This window comes from Macaca nemestrina, chromosome 4 (assembly GCF_043159975.1).
Source record: "Macaca nemestrina isolate mMacNem1 chromosome 4, mMacNem.hap1, whole genome shotgun sequence".
NCBI classification, from domain to species: Eukaryota; Metazoa; Chordata; class Mammalia; order Primates; family Cercopithecidae; genus Macaca; species Macaca nemestrina.
The window spans coordinates 67,123,502-67,139,586 of NC_092128.1; the positions used below are offsets into that span (position 1 = coordinate 67,123,502).

General features: G+C 37.7%; 1 protein-coding gene across 2 annotated transcripts in view; it reads right to left on the bottom strand.

Annotated features, from left to right (window-relative positions):
• Positions 1-16,085, bottom strand: part of LOC105475450 (ATP binding cassette subfamily B member 1) — a 133,393-nt gene that overhangs the window by 86,032 nt on the left and 31,276 nt on the right. For both annotated transcript variants that reach the window (XM_071094773.1, XM_011730682.3), the window contains one exon: positions 7,941-8,109. In XM_071094773.1, coding sequence (XP_070950874.1) covers positions 7,941-8,109 — 169 coding nt within the window. The remainder of the gene's footprint in view (positions 1-7,940; positions 8,110-16,085) is intronic.

Sequence of the window (16,085 nt, forward strand, 5' to 3'; positions counted from 1 at the left end):
TCTATACCCAGTTTTTAAAAGTTTTTATCATGAAGGGTTGTTGAATTTATCAAAGGCCTTTTCATCATCAACTGCAATGATCATATATTTTATATCCTTCATTCTGTTGATATGATACGTCACATTGATTAGTTTGCATATGTTGAATAATCCTTGCATCCCTGGGATAAATCCCATTTGGTCTTGAACAACATTTTAAAGTGTTGTTGAATTAGGTTTGCTAGTATTTTTGTAGAGGATTTTTGCATCAATGTTAATCCGGGATATCGGTCTATAATTTTCTTCTTTTTTTTATTTGTCTTTGGTTTTGGCATCAGAGTAAGACTGGCCTCATGGGATGCGTTTGGAAGTATCCCCTCCTCCTCTGTTTTTCAGAATAGTTTGAGTGGTATTGGTATTAGTTTTTCTTCAAATGTCTGGTAAAATTCAGCAGTAAAGCTGTTAGGTCCTGGGCTTTTCTTCATTGGGAGATTTTAAAATTATAGCTTAAATTTCATTACTCATTATTGGTTGTTCAGATTTCTGATTTCTTCATTGTTTAAACTTGGTAGTTTGTATGTGTCTAGGAATTTATCCATTTCTTCTAGGTTTTCCAATGTATTGGCAAATACTTGCTCATAGTAGCCACTAATGATTTCTGTGGTATCAATGATAACATCTCCTTTTTCATTTGATTTTATTTGAGTCTTCTCTTTTTTTCCTAGTCAGGTTAAAGGTTTGTCGATTTTGTTTATCATTGCATTTCAAAAAAACAACTTCTCATTTCATTGACTTTTTGGTGTTGTTTTCTTGATTTCAATTTCACTTATTTCTGCTCAAATCTTTATTATTCCCTTTTTTCTACTAATTTTGGGTTTGGTATACTCTTGCTTTTCTAGTCCTTTAAATTCCATCAGTAGGTTGTGGTTGTTTACTTGAAACTTTTTTACTTTTTCAATGTAGGCATTTATTGCTATAAACTTTCCTCTTAGTACTGCTTTTGAGGAATCCCATGGGTTTTGGTATGTTGTGTTTCCATTTTCATTTGGTTCAAGAAATTTTTCAACTTTCTTTTTAATTTATTTATGATCATTAGGAACAGATTGTTTAATTTTCATGTGTCTATATAAATATCCTCTTATTGATTTCTAGTTTTATTCTATTGTGCTCAGATAAGATACTTGATATTATTTCAATTTTTTGAAATTTTTAAGACATATTTTGTGACCTAACATATGGTCTGTCCTTGAGAATGATCTATGTGCTCAGGAAAAGAATGTGTATTCTGCAGCTATTGGATAAAATGTTCTGTACATATCTATTAGGTCTATTTGGTCTATATTGCAGATTAAGTCTAATGTTTCTTTGTTAATTTTCTGTCTGAAAAGTCTGTTAAATGCTGACGGTGGGGTGTTGAAGTCTCCACGTATTATTGTATTAGGATCTATCTCTCTCTTTAGCTCGAATGATATTTGCTTTATATATTGGGAACTCCAGTTTTGAATGTATACTTATTTACAATTGTTGCACCTTCTTGCTGAATTGATCCCTTTATCATTACATAATGATCTCCTTTGTCTCTTTCTGTAGTTTTTGTACTGAAGTCTATTTTGTCTGATGTAAGTACAGCTACTCCTGCTTTTTTTGTTTGTTTTCATTGGTATGGAAGAACTTTTTCTATCCCTTAAATTTTAGTCTATGTGTAAACTCATGAGTAACAGTTAAGTCCCCAGAAAAACACAATTATAACACTGTAACTGGTGTGTGAAGTACTCATATGCACTCACATCAGATCTGGGCCAGATCTGGAGTGAAAACTCGCTGGTAATAGTAAGTACCCAGAAAAACACAGAAAATTATAACACTGTAATTGTGGTGTGTAAACTATTCATATCTGGAATAGAAAAACTAAAAGATGAACCTACCAAAAATAATAACTACAAGAACTTTTATGGATCGTAGTGTGCTTCTTTATAGGTGAAGTATGTTTCTTGTAGGCAATAGATAGTTGGGTCTTGTTTTTTTATCCATTCAGCCATTCTATGTCTTTTGATTGGAGAGTTTAGTCCATTTAGATTCAATGTTATTATTGATAAGTTTAGTCCATTTAGATTCAATGTTATTATTGATAAGTAAAGATTTACTCCTGCCATTTTGTTTGTTGGTTTTTGTGGTCTTCTCTTCCTTCTTTCCTTCCTTCTCGTCTTCCTTTTAGTGAAGGTGATTTTCTCTGGTGGTATGTTTTAATGTCTGCTTTTAATCTTTTAGGTATCTGCTGCATGTTATCTTATTTCAGGTTACCATCAGGTATGCAAATGATATCATACAATGCATTTTTAAACTGATGGCAACTTAATGCTGATCACATGCACAAACAAGCAAAGGGAAAACTAATACAAACTCTGTACTTTAACTTCATCTCCCTACTTTTTATATCTGTATCTGTTTATATCTTACTAGACTGTGTCTTGAATAGTTATTGTAGTTATTATTTTTGACAGGTTCATTTTTTAGTCTTTCTACTCAAGATGTGAGTAGTTTATACACCACAATTACAGTGTTGTAATAGTCTGTGTTTTTTTATGTACTTACTATAACCAGTGAGTTTTGTACCTTCAGATGATTTCTTATTGCTCATTAACATTCTTTTCTTTCGGATTAAAAACTCCCTTTAGCATTTCTTGTCTAGACAGGTCTGGTGTTGAATATATCCCTCAGCTTTTGTTCATCTAGGAAAGTCTTTATTTCTTCTTCATATTTGAAGTATATTTTCACTGTATATACTATTTCAGGAAAAAAAAGTGCTTTTCTTTCAGCACTTTAAACATGTCATGCCACTCTCTTCAGATCTGTAAGGTTTCCACTGAGAAGTCTGCTTCCAGACATATTGGAGCTCCTTTGTATGTTATTTGTTCCTTTTCTCTTGCTCCTTTTAGGATCCGTTCTTTATCCTTGACTTTTGGGAGTTTGTTAAATGTCTTGAAGTAGTCTTATTTGAGTTAAATCTGCTTGGTGTTCTACAACATTCTTATACTTGAATATTGATATCTTTCTTTAGGTTTGGGAAGTTCTCTGTTATTATCCCTTTAAATAAACTTTCTACCCTAATCTCTCTGTCTACCTCCTCTTTAAGGCCAATAACTCTTTGATTTACCCTTTTAAGGCTATTTTGTAGGTTTTGTGGTCATGCTTCATTCTTTTTTATTCTTTTTTCTTTTGTCTCCTCTGAGTGTGTGTATTTCAAATAGTCTGTCTTCAAGCCCACTAATTCTTTCTTCTGCTTGATCAATTTAGCTATTAAGAGACTGTGATTCATTCTTCAGTATGTGCTGCTGGTGGAGGAGGGCAAGAGTGGTGCAGGCAATTCAAGACTCTCTTTCCTACCTTCTTCAGTGCCTCTTTCCTCAGTATGATGCTAAAACCAAATAGTGTGGTCACTCACCTGGTTTTTGGTTCTTATGAAGGTGCTTTGTTTTGTGAATAGTTGTTCAATTTGGTGTTCCTGTAGGAATGGGGGTGGGGGCGATGATTTCTGGAGGCTTTTGTTTGGCTATCTTGTTCCACCTCCTCCTAATATTTTTTTTAATCTTTTAAGTTTTATTAGAGACAAAGTCTCACTATTTTGCCCAGACTAGCCTTGAACTTCTGATCTCAAGTGATCCTCCCACCTCAGCCTCTCCAGTAGCTGGGACTTCAGGTACACACTACCACACCCAGCTTCTAGTCCCATTCCTTATGCCAAGATTTAGTGTCATTTCTTCAACTGCCTGGATGTCATTTTACATGTGCCTCACCTGCCATCTTCACCACAACACATTTAAAACCACAGTCGCCTTTATCTAGGATCATTTCCGGATAGTGGCCAGTCTCATAAGGAAGATGAGAATTCACAGAATACTACAGAAATTCATCAGTGATTAAGCTTTGTTTACAAAAAAAGTGGTATGACAAAACCAGAGAGTTTCCTAGGCTCCAGTCATCAGAGATTTTAAGGCAAAGGCTGCACATATTCTATAATTAAACCAGAGATAGGTGGGAGTAGCTGTCAGGAAATCTGGTCCATAGTAAAACAGCAGAACAAAAGGTGGTATCTGTTAATTACGGCAAAGTATTGGGAGGAGAAAACTTATGAGGGTTCTATTGCAGCAACAAAGAAGGATCTGCTTACTCAAGAAGTTTTTAGAGCTGTCTAATTAGATCCTATGTTTAGTGTAAACACCTCCAGGCTTTTAAGAGCCTTGGCAAATCCAAGTCCCCTTAAGCAACAAGGAGGCTCTGGTATCTAGTCCACCCCCATGGAGAGATAACGAGGTTTTGCCTAGGGAAGGGCAAAAAGAAGAATGATCTGACAGTATCTGGGGCCCCAAGAATTTAGTAGGCTGGTTCTCCCTCCACAGGCATGACAGAATATGTTTGCCCTCATCTCTGGGACAAGCATCAAAACCTCTGATGCTATCCCCCCTTTCCAGGGGGGATGTCAGCCTTGAGGGTCTCTGACAGTCTGAATCTGCACACATGCAGAGTAGTGATAGTGTAGTAAGTGTCCTAAAGTGAAAATCGCAGTAAAGATAGCATGCTGTCTTTACAAAGGCATGCAAGGATATACAATGGTGGGGGGAGTGGAAATGAGGAGTGGCAGTGAGGGAGAGTATTAATCTTACTTATTTAATCTTTATTTTCAAATGGTTTCACCTGTTACACAGAATATGTACATTTTGTGTAGGCGACAGATGCTGACCATACTTGGTTATCACCTCCTCTTGGAAGCCTCCCATGATTCCTCTATATGGAGTCAGGTGTCCTTTCTCTGTTTTTCCAATGCATTTTATGTATCTCTGTATTATATCACTAATCATATTCAACTGTATTTACTGGTTCACTTGTCCATCCCTCCCATTATACTAAGCTTCTCAAGAGTTGGGAATGATGAGGGCATATACTATGACTGGCACACAGAATGCTCTAATACAAATTAACTGATGGATTGACTGAAGACAACAACCCCTCACTCAATACCCTAACTCAGAGATGGGGAACCTTTTTCTATAAAGGACCAGATAGTAAATATCTTAGGTTCTTCAGACCATATGGTTTGTACAACTACTCTACTGTGCCATTGTGGCATAGAAGCAGTCATAGGCTGCTTACATTCATAAAATATAAACGAATAGGTGTAGCTACATTTCATTAAACTTTATTTACAGGTACTGGAATTTAAATTTCACATAATTTCCATGTGTCACAAAATATAATTTCTTCTTTTGATTTTTTTTCCAATGATTTGAAAATGTAAGATCCATTCTTAGTTCACAGGCTGTACAAAAAGAGGCAGCAGGCCAAATAGCCCGGGGTCATAGTTTGAAGACACCTACCTTCCCTGAAAGGCATGGCTGGTGATTCAGTAACCAAGGAAATGCTACTTAAAGGGGTGATTATTCACCTCTGTAATAGCTACTGAGTAACTTTGGGTATGTCTCAAACTTTCAACAACTATAAAAATTGAGGTAGTATCATAGAGTTTTGTAAAGAAAAATTATATAAGGAACCATATCATCTTTGCAAGTTATGTAATTTCATTTGTGAGGAACATGAAAGCCTGTTGATAATAACAGTAACTAATATTTGTTGAGTACTTTTTTATGACTAGACTTTGTTCTGTGATTCTTCAATGAATGAATCCACTTAAATATCACAACCATCCTAAGAAGTAGGTTCTATTGTTATCCAACTTAATAACTAAAGTATGAATAAATTCCCTAAACCTCAAAACTAAAAATTGGTAAGGGTGTGGTTTTTGAGCCAGGTAGTTCAACTCCAGAGTCTATTATCTAACCACTAAATATATCCCCTCTTAAGAGGATAACAAAAGTAAACTTTCAAATATTTCTCTAAGCTTTCTCTTTCCCATTCTCAAGATTAGAAGAGTGAGCTTAATGGGAATGACTGGCAAGGAGTGCAATGTGAACTACAATCTCAACTGGAAACTAGATATCTATGAAGGTGGAAATCTAAATTACTAGCTGGCAAGCTGTGGTGATGTGGCCACTGTTTAGCCTAGGAGATTTTGATAGGCATACAGACACATGGGCCTATCCAGAAAGGAGCTAGTCATCACAACTAGGTCATCATCTGTTTGGGAACTCACGCATGCTATTAAGTAAGTAAGTGAGTTTACTATGTGTCTTAGTCCATTTGGGATGGTATAACAAAATACATAAACTGGGAGCTGACAAACAATAGAAATTTATTTCTCACAATTCTGAAGGCCGGGAAGCCATTAAAAAGTGAGCAAGATCTGAATGGACAGAGATGTACCCATTAGGTCTGCTGAGCCACCAGAGTGATGAAATATTTGATTCTTCCACTATGAAGCACTAAGAGAGCTAACACCACAGAATATTGCCCAATATAGCATGTATAGGAACCAATGAATTCAGAAAGCATTGAGGACTTCCTTTGGTGAATGGTGTAAAAGAAAGGTACCAGTTCAAAGGTGGTACAGCATCTTTCTGCAGGTTCCTTTGAATGCCGCAAAAGAATGTAATAAATCCATAAGAATTTTACATAGCTCAAACATACAAAAATTTTTCTGGCCCAGCCTATTACCTGCATCCACAGAATTGAAGTAATTCTACCTTAGGGTAAACAATGTACTTTTCAGGATCACAAAGTGGTTCCAAGGACCCACTGAAAAATATCAAAAGATCCATTTACACCCGAGATTGGTATGAATATTTATGTGCATGTTTCTGGGGAAGTGACTCATTGCATTCATCAGAAACTTGAAAGCTCAAAAGTTGAAAGGTCCTTGTAAGCTAAGTGGTGTCACTATATTTTCAAGTACATTCTCAAACAGGCATTTTCAACATTTGACCACCTAAGTGCAAACTAGATTGTAAGTTTTTGAGTAGCTTAGTTTAAATCAATCTAGGCTTAACCAGAGGTAACCTAGGAAACTCAGAGATATCAATCCATTCCTCCCCATCGAGAGAGAGAGAGAGAGAGAGAGAGACAGAAAGAGAGAATATGTATGTTACACCCAGATTATTTCTGTAGTCTATTCACTTTCCCACTTTCCTTGAGAGCTGTGTTACATCTGTTTTCTCTGTCTCTATCAGCCAATTGTCTCGCTTCCTACTTCACTGAGAAAACTAAAGTTACCAGGAGAAAACTTCCACAGATTCTCACCTCCTCATCTACCCACCACTGGGTACTGACACTCAAATTCGCTTTTCCCACCTGTTATTGTTTTCTTCCACAGCACTGGATTCCATTCTTTCTCAAGGATATCACTCTAGCAAATCTCTTCCCTCTCTCATTCAAACATCACTTTCTCCTTTCTTGAGGATCATTTCCATTAACACACAAAACAAGCTACAAGCTATTATTTATCTTATCCTAAAATACATCCCCCCAACACACACACAATTTAGCCCCACTTTTCCATTGCTGAATCTACTTCCAGAGAGCCCAACATATAACAATGTCCAAAACTAAATTTCTGGCATTTATTGCTCAAATCCACTCTCCTCCATTTCTCATTTCTGTTGATAGTAACTGCATCCTCCCAGTTTCTAGGGCTAAAAACTTTAGAATCATCCTGAACTTTTCCTCTTACACCCATATTCAATCTGTTAGGAAATCTCACAACTGATTTCTACTTACCATTCAAGGTTCTAATTAAGTTCCTATATTTCTTCTTGAGCTTTCCAGAATATTTCTGACTTCACAGAGCTCTCTCTTTTTCTACATATCTCTGCTGGCACTTCAGTTGTGTGTTGTAATGCTTGCAAATATTATCTTTTCTAACTCAATACAAATATGAATTATAGCTCAGACTGTCTGCCTCCTACAGGACTAAACACACTAATGTGTATTTAGTAAAGAATCTACAAACATCACTTGAAGTGCTTGTTTTTGCTGCAAGTTTCCAATAAAATTGGTACACAAACAATACTTACTGCTATTAGTGTTGTTTGACAACAGAGCTTCTAAATTTCCTGCATTTGCAAAGGTATCCGTCATGTCTCCAAACACCAGCATCATGAGAGGAAGTCCAGCTCCATGGATGATGGCAGCCAAAGTTCCCACCACCATATACAACTTGTCAAGCCAATTTGAATAGCGAAACTAAAAAGAGAGAAAAAAGAATAGCAGAGGAACAATTAGTACAGTTTCATGGATGATTTGCTTTCCCTTCAAAATATATCCAAAATCCAAACATTTTTCAGACTACTACTGATACTACCCTAGTCCAAGATACACTCTACCTTTGCTAAATTATTGCAATAGTCTAAGTAGAAATGGACATTTGATTCTTCCATTGAGTTCTGGCCTAATTCTTCACATTGGACTTGGTCTGTCTTCTTATATGAAGTCTAATGAGAAGGATGGGACATTTTGGGAAACTGCAAAAGTATTTAATAGTACTATAATATAGTATTTGTTGCTCTAGTTTCTAAGAATAGAAGCCACTTATCATCTCATGGGCAAAAACTTGAATGCCAAAGGCCCCTCTGAGGATACCATGGAGGAAACGTTGTGTTGCTTTAAGAAAGTGGTTTGGGTTAAAGACCTGCCACACAATGGAACTGGCATAAATGTAAAGCGATTTGAAGATAATTGGGCCTCAATAATGAGCAGAAAAAATGAGTCCAATGCATGCTTGTCAAAGAACATTTTTTCTGAGAAGACAAAATATGGCAATAATGAATGACAAGTGGAGATCTGCATAATCTCTTTAAATGTAGGCAGGTCACAGGAAGGAAAGGAAAGAAAAGCTTCTCTGAACCCAAAAAGTTACAGGAAGAGGACACAGTTAAGAAGAATGGGCTCAGGGACCCCTTGGGAAGTGATGAATACTGCTCCCCTATAACTCAGGGAACTAGCTAAGGATTGAAAGAAAACCAAAGGAAAGAAAAGAGAAACGGGATAAAGCCAGCTGTGGGTGTCTATGAATAAACCCCAGGGCAGAAGATTATCATGTGGATGGAAGATGTAGCTGTAGGCAACAGGTTTGCAATGCAGGGAGGAAACTGGGTAAAAAAATCATAGGCCTAGGCAGGAAATATAAACCAAAACAAAGATTAGGCAGCAAAAAAGACATAGCCACAGACAGCAAGATTTTAGAACTTACATATACTTCACAAGGGGATAGACATCAATCCTAAAGTTAGCTTACACGAATCTTACAGTAGCAACTGGGGAATTTGGTACTGGACTGCTAAGTGGAGACATAAAGAATGGTTATTACCAGAAATGAATGGCAGTCCATAAAACAGGAGATAAAAAGTAAAGTCAAATTATGAAATGATTAATGAAAATTAAGATATGGTGTAAAAAGAGTATCTAATAGATACTTAAGTATTTGCATTTACCCATTTTCTAGCTCTTAAAATTGTAATCAAATGAGCTCAAGTTTGGGTTCATGGCATAACTTTCCATGTTATGTTATGGGTTGATGACCTAATAACATCATCATATTTACAGATTAAAACATTAATGGGAGAATCATGTTTTGGCATGTTGTTTCATATTTCTTTGAAACACTGGCTAAATTTTGCACTATGTATTTTGTCTTAGATAAGAATTCATCTGCTTCCTTAAACACAAATGAAGGGGAAGAGGTCTTCTTTTAGAGATTACATTAAAGTAGACAAAATATCAAACTCCTAAGCACAGGAAGAGAAGATAGTTGATATGAAAAAATTTCTCCCATCACCACCAACACAGGACATTTTACCTCCAGAACTATCGTTGGCCATAATAAAAATAAGTGGATCATGAAAGTAAACATTTACTGAATGCCTACTCAATGACAGGTAAAATTTATCCAGAGATAAATGCCAAAGATATAACCCCTGCCTCCAGAGAGACTAAAGAAAAACGTATATGCAATACATACTCTGCATGCTTTGATAGCACAGTGTATAGAATAGACATAAAACTGAGTCAATCATCATTCCCTCCTTTGTGAAAAGGCTTCATATTTAAAAGAGGTGATGCTTCCTTCCAGCTTTGAAAGTTGACCAAGTGTTAGAAGGAAAAAAAAAGGCATTTAAACCAAAAAGAACAGTAAACTGAGACAGAAAAGAGTACAATGTGCTTATAAAAGACTGAGTCCCCTCAAGTTTGGGGTGTGAAGTGTGGAAACAGAAAGAAATAGCTGACTGAATCAAAAGACACCCTTCACTGAGCTGGGAAAATTGGAATTACATCTCTTAATCTTAGACTAGAAGGAAGAAGATTAAAGTGAGTACTAATTTTCCAGGAATAAAGACAGAAAATTGAAAGAGTTCAGAACCTCGTATTTCCTTTTGTATTTTTTAAAATTATTTTTTGTTTATTTTAACTTTTAAGTTCAGGGGTACAAATGCAGGTTTGTTACATATGTAAACTTGTTTCATGGGGGATTGTTGTACAGATTATTTCGTCACCCAGGTATTAAGCCTAGTACCCATTAGTTATTTTTCCTGATCCTCTCCCTCCTCCCACACTCCACCCTCTGAAAGGCCCCAGTGTGTGTTGTTCCCCTCTATCTGTCCATGTGTTCTCATCATTTAGTTCCCACTTATAAGTGAGAACATGTCATGTTTGGTTTTCTGTTCCTGTATTAGTTCGCTAAGGATAATGGCCTCCAGCTCCAGTCATGCCCTGCAAAGGACATGATCTCATTCCCTTTTATGGCTCCATGGTATTCAGTGCTCTTTATGTACCACATTTTCTTTATCCAGTCTATCATTGATGGCCATTTAGGTTGATTCCATGTCTTTGTTATTGTGAATAGTGCTGCAATGAACATACAATGCATGTGTCTTTATAATACAATGATTTATATTCCTTTGGATATATACCCAGTAATAGGTCAAATGGTATTTCTGTCTTTAGGTCTTTGAGGAATCACCACACTGTCTTCCACAATGGCTGAACAGTGTATAAATGTTCCTTTTTCTCCACAACCTTGCCAGCATCTGTTATTTTTTTACTTTGTAATCACAGCCATTCTGACTGGTGTTAAATGGTGTCTCATAGTGGTTTTGATTTGCATTTCTCTAATGATCAGTGATGTTGAACTTTTTTTATATGAACGTTGATCGCATGTCTTTTAAGAAGCGTCTATTCATGTCTTTTGTCCACCTTTTTATTGGGTTGTTTGTTTTTTCTCGTAAATGTTTTTAAGTTTCTTATAAATGCTAGAATACCATATTTCTTAGTGACACGAAGCAAGATTGATTTCTAGAGAGAAGGGGGTGAGAAGGTTTGAAGAAAGTGGTAACACAATGCTGAGTAGGACAAAAGCCTCAGTCAAATGCCCTTGCTCTGTAGTTTATTAGGAAGGAGACTTTAGGGGAAACAAATCTTAACAACTTTGAGCCTCAGTTTCTGAATTTACAAAATGAGGAAAATATTCATACACACAGAAAGCCTTACATAGCTGTTATGAGGGTAAAAATGAGAATACAAGAAATTTTTGTTGAGCATACAATATACAAATATACGATATAAGCAGGTACTGTCACTGGTTTTGAAAATATAATAATTAACAAGACTTTTCAGTCTCATAAAGTCAAAGAGCAGGCAGACCAAAAAACGTTGTAGCACAGGTGAAATGTAAGATAGAAGTATAAACTAATTGTAAGTGGAGACTTTTTTAAAAAAAAGAAATGTGCCGGGCATGATGGCTCACGCCTGTAATCCCAACACTTTGGGAGGCTGAGGGCAGAAGGATCGCTTGAGCCCAGGAGTTTGGTACAGCTCGGGCAACATAGGGATATCCTTTCTCTACAAAAAATTTTAAAAACTGTCTGGGTGCGATGGCATGTGCCTAGGGTCCTAGCTACTCCAGACGCTGGGGTGGGAGGATCACTTAAGCCTGGGAGGTTGAAGCTGCAGTGAGCTGTGATCATGCCACTGTACTCCAGTCTGGGTGACAGAGTAAGACCTAAAAAAAGAAAGAGAGGCCGGGCGCGGTGGCTCAAGCCTGTAATCCCAGCACTTTAGGAGGTCGAGACGGGCGGATCACGAGGTCAGGACATCAAGACCATCCTGGCTAACACGGTGCAACCCCGTCTCTACTAAAAACAACAACAACAAAAAATATAAAAAACTAGCCGGGCGAGGTGGCGGGCGCCTGTAGTCCCAGCTACTCGGGAGGCTGAGGCAGGAGAATGGCGTAAACCCGGGAGGCAGAGCTTGCAGTGAGCTGAGATCCGACCAACTGCACTCCAGCCTGGGCCACAGAGCGAGACTCCATCTCAAAAAAAAAAAAAAAAAAAAGAGAGAGAGAGACGAGAGAGAGAGAGAGAGAGAGAGAGAAAGAAAGAAACAAAGAAAGGGAGAAAAAAAGAAAGAAAAAATGTTTGATTAGATGCTAACAGGAAAGAGAGAGAAGGTGAATCAGAACCACATAAAAGGCATGTTGATGAGTGCCCAATGCCAAAGATTGAGCTTCCCAGGGCAAAGAAGTAGGAGGTACTGACAGGAGAGAGGTTTAGGTAACATTCAGCAGGTTAGATGGCAAACATGACTTGGATTTGAGAGGGAATTCATCTGTTCATTTATTCATTTAATATTCAAGGGATATGTGAATATTTTCAAGTATCTTTCATATATTTGAAAGAACCCAATAAGGTCAGGCTTGGTTCTAGGTACTGATAACAACAGTGAGTAAGACAAGCTACCTATCCTCATAAAGCATACATTCTAGTGCATATAGTAAAAGGGGGAATAGATGTATTCAACATTCATTCAATATTTAAGTTCCTATGAAAGTTCCAGGCACTGTTCTAGGGCATTTGGGGTACAGTAGAGAAAAAATATACAAAAAAAACTCCTGCCTCCATGGAGTCTACCTTCAGAGAGAAGATCAACACACAGAAAAGAAATCAGACAGTGATAAATATTCAGAAGAAAAGCCATACATGGTATGACACAGAGATAGGCAGGGTCACCTGGTTTAGATTGGCTGGTTAGAGAATGTCTTTCTCAGGAAGTAACATCCATGATGAGACTTCAGTGACAGGAAGGATACAGTTCATCCTGTGATGATCTGGGGACAGTGCATTTCAGGCAGGAAGAGCCAATGCAAAGGTACTTGGGTAAAAACCAGCTTGCTGTGTCCCAAGGACCAAATAGAACGAACATTGTGGCACAGCAGAGTGAAGGAGAATATTTGTCTGCAGTAAAGTCAGAAATAACAGAGGTCAGATATGTAGGGCATTTTGTGATGACAGGAAGGAGTCTGGGTTTTACACTGAATTTCCTTTGTAAGCAGAAAGGAAAACATTTAATGGTTTCAAGGTAGGGACCAAAGTGGCATGATGTGGCTACTATGGGTACATTTTTAGAAGAGCAAAAAGGAAGGAGGGATACTAGGAGATGAAAGAGCAGTTGAGAGAGTAAAGTCTTGACTAGGTGTGGTAGACAGAACAATTCTCCCCCCAGAGCCTGTCCAAATCCTAATCCCAGGAACTTGTGAATATATTTCCTTACATGATAAAAGGGACTTTACGGATTTAAAAGAGCTACAGATAGGGGATTACCCTGGATTATCTAGGAGGGCAAATGTAATCACAAGGGTTCTTATAAGAGGGAGGAGGGGGCCTGGAGTCAGTAGGAGATGTGATGATTGAAGTAAGAGGTTGGAGTGATGCAAGGAAGGGCCTGTGAGTCCAGAAATGCAAGTGTCCTCTAGAAGCTGAAAAGGGGAAGGAAACAGAGCCTCCAGAAGAAATACAATCCTGCTGATACCTTGACTTTAGCCCAGCAAAACATTCGATTCCAGAATAGTAAGATAATAAACTTGTGTTGTTTTAAGCCACTAAGTGAGTGCTATTTTCCTACAGCAGCAATAGGAAATGAACGCACAATGTCAAAAGAGGAATGATAAAGAGGCAGGGCAGAGCTGGAAGAAATCACAGGTTGTGGTCAAAGACTAATACACGTGTGTGTGTGTGTTTATACCTTCGTAGAGGAAAGCCCACCCAAACAATAAGCCCAAGATCCTGTCCACACTTGTAATTTACTAAGGTACTAATGTAATTTATGAGGCACGGTTGTTGGAACTGAAGAAGTCAGAGAATGTTGAGCCTTATTTGTAAGGTTACCAAAATACTCAGAAGAGTAACAGGAACATAAGATGAATGAAGTAGAAGCAATCAAATGATAAAGTCCTCAAGGAATGGGGGTGGGGGTGTAATTCGAGGATACTGCTGAAAATAGATAGAAGATAGTATAATTATTCAGAGTGAAACTCAAATAACAAAGGAGTTTGCATGAGAATAAAAAATAATTTGAAAATGGCTTTGTGGAACTATAGGAATGTCCACATCATCTCTGACTCCTGTGATAAGGAGTTGAGAACTCTAACTTCACAGGTAAGGGTAACACAAGAAAAAGCCTGACACAAGAAAAAGAGAAAAGCCTAACACAAGAAAAAGAACTGGAGGAAAATCAGCAAACCGTGACGTAACAGAAGCAAATACAAAAAATATAGGAGACAGTCTAAGTGCTGCTGAGAGATCAAGATAGAATTTTAAAATGTCCACTGAACATAGAGAGAGGCAGGAACAGGAGCCAAACTTCAATAGGTTGAGAACTAAGCGAATGGTGAAATCAAGATAGAATGCAAAGGCCACTTTTGTGTGTGAAGGGAGCTGGCAGGGGTGGCTCCATGAAGGGCATCAGTAAGATCACAGTGCCTTGATGTGTCAATGCCAATGGGACACACCTAGTTGAGAGGGAGAGATAGAAGATAAAGAAGAGAATAAGTGGTAATAATAATGTAAGATCCCTGAGAAGGCAGAGGAGATAGGAGCCAAAGTATGAGTGATTAGTCTTAAGATTAAAACTCTGTCATAACTGGAAAGTTGGAGGAGAAAACAGATCCAGATACAGGTAGGTTTATATGATTATTGCAGCTGTGAAGATCAAGGAGTGGTTTCCATATAACCATAAAAGTTACCCAAGTTGCTTGGAGGACCAAAGTGGAAAGGGAGACACTGAGCCAGGTGACATAGTCTTGGATGATCACACGGTCAGAAGATCAAAAGATAGCAGCAATAAAGAACTCTTCAATTCCAGAGAGATGAGTTTAACCAATCATAAATGATTACAGTTGTTAAAAGCAACTGGGCATATCTGAGTCTACCCTGCTTACTAGCTATGTGATCCTGTGATTTTTGAATGCGTTACTTAACTTCTCCGAGTCAGTTTCTTCATCTGGAACATAAGAATATCACAAGTTCCTAAATTGCGGGACTTATGTCCCTATATGAAGATTATGTCATGCAATAAACATAGGGTCCTTAACAAATGGATGGAGCAAAGGAAACACTTAACATTGTTAGGTATTATCTATCTGGAAAAAAATTAATGTTTCCATAAGACACACATAATAGAAAGCTCAGAGTTCAATCTACAGTGCACAATTCTTGCAAGAATATATAATCTTTTTGTTGTTGTTGTTGTTGCTGTTGTTGTTGAGATAGTGTCTCACTCTGTCACCCAGGCTAGAGTGCAATGGCACAATCTTGGCTCACTGCATCTCCATCTCCTGGGTTCAAGTGATCCTCCCACCTCAGCCTCACGAGTGGCTGAGACTACAGGCATGTGCCACCATGCCCAGCTAGTTTTTGTACTTTTCACATAGACAGGGTTTTGCCATGCGCCCAGTCTGGTCTTGAACTTCAGGGCTCAAGTGATCCGCCAACCTTAGCCTTCCAAAGTGCTGGGATTACAGGTACGAGCCACAGCACCTGACCAAGAGTGTATAATCTTTAAGAAGTTCATTATGTGTAGAAACTGCAGCCCAACTTTTATTTTTCTTGCTCTATGTGTCGCAATTTCCTCACTTGCTTTAGACTTTATTCTATTTTTGTGTTTCTGTAAATGGTGAAACAAGGTCTGATATAAATTTAAAAGGCTAGTATAAAATTTTGAATGTATTCCTTACTTCTTTCATCATTTTTAAGATTGCTAAAAAGTCTCATAGTGGAAATAAATTAACAGACATTGTGTGCAGACAAGAGCTGACACAGCAGCTCTAAGGCCGCCATGTTTAGAAAGGCCTGTATACAAACATTGGCGCTTGGCTGGAACTTGGATTT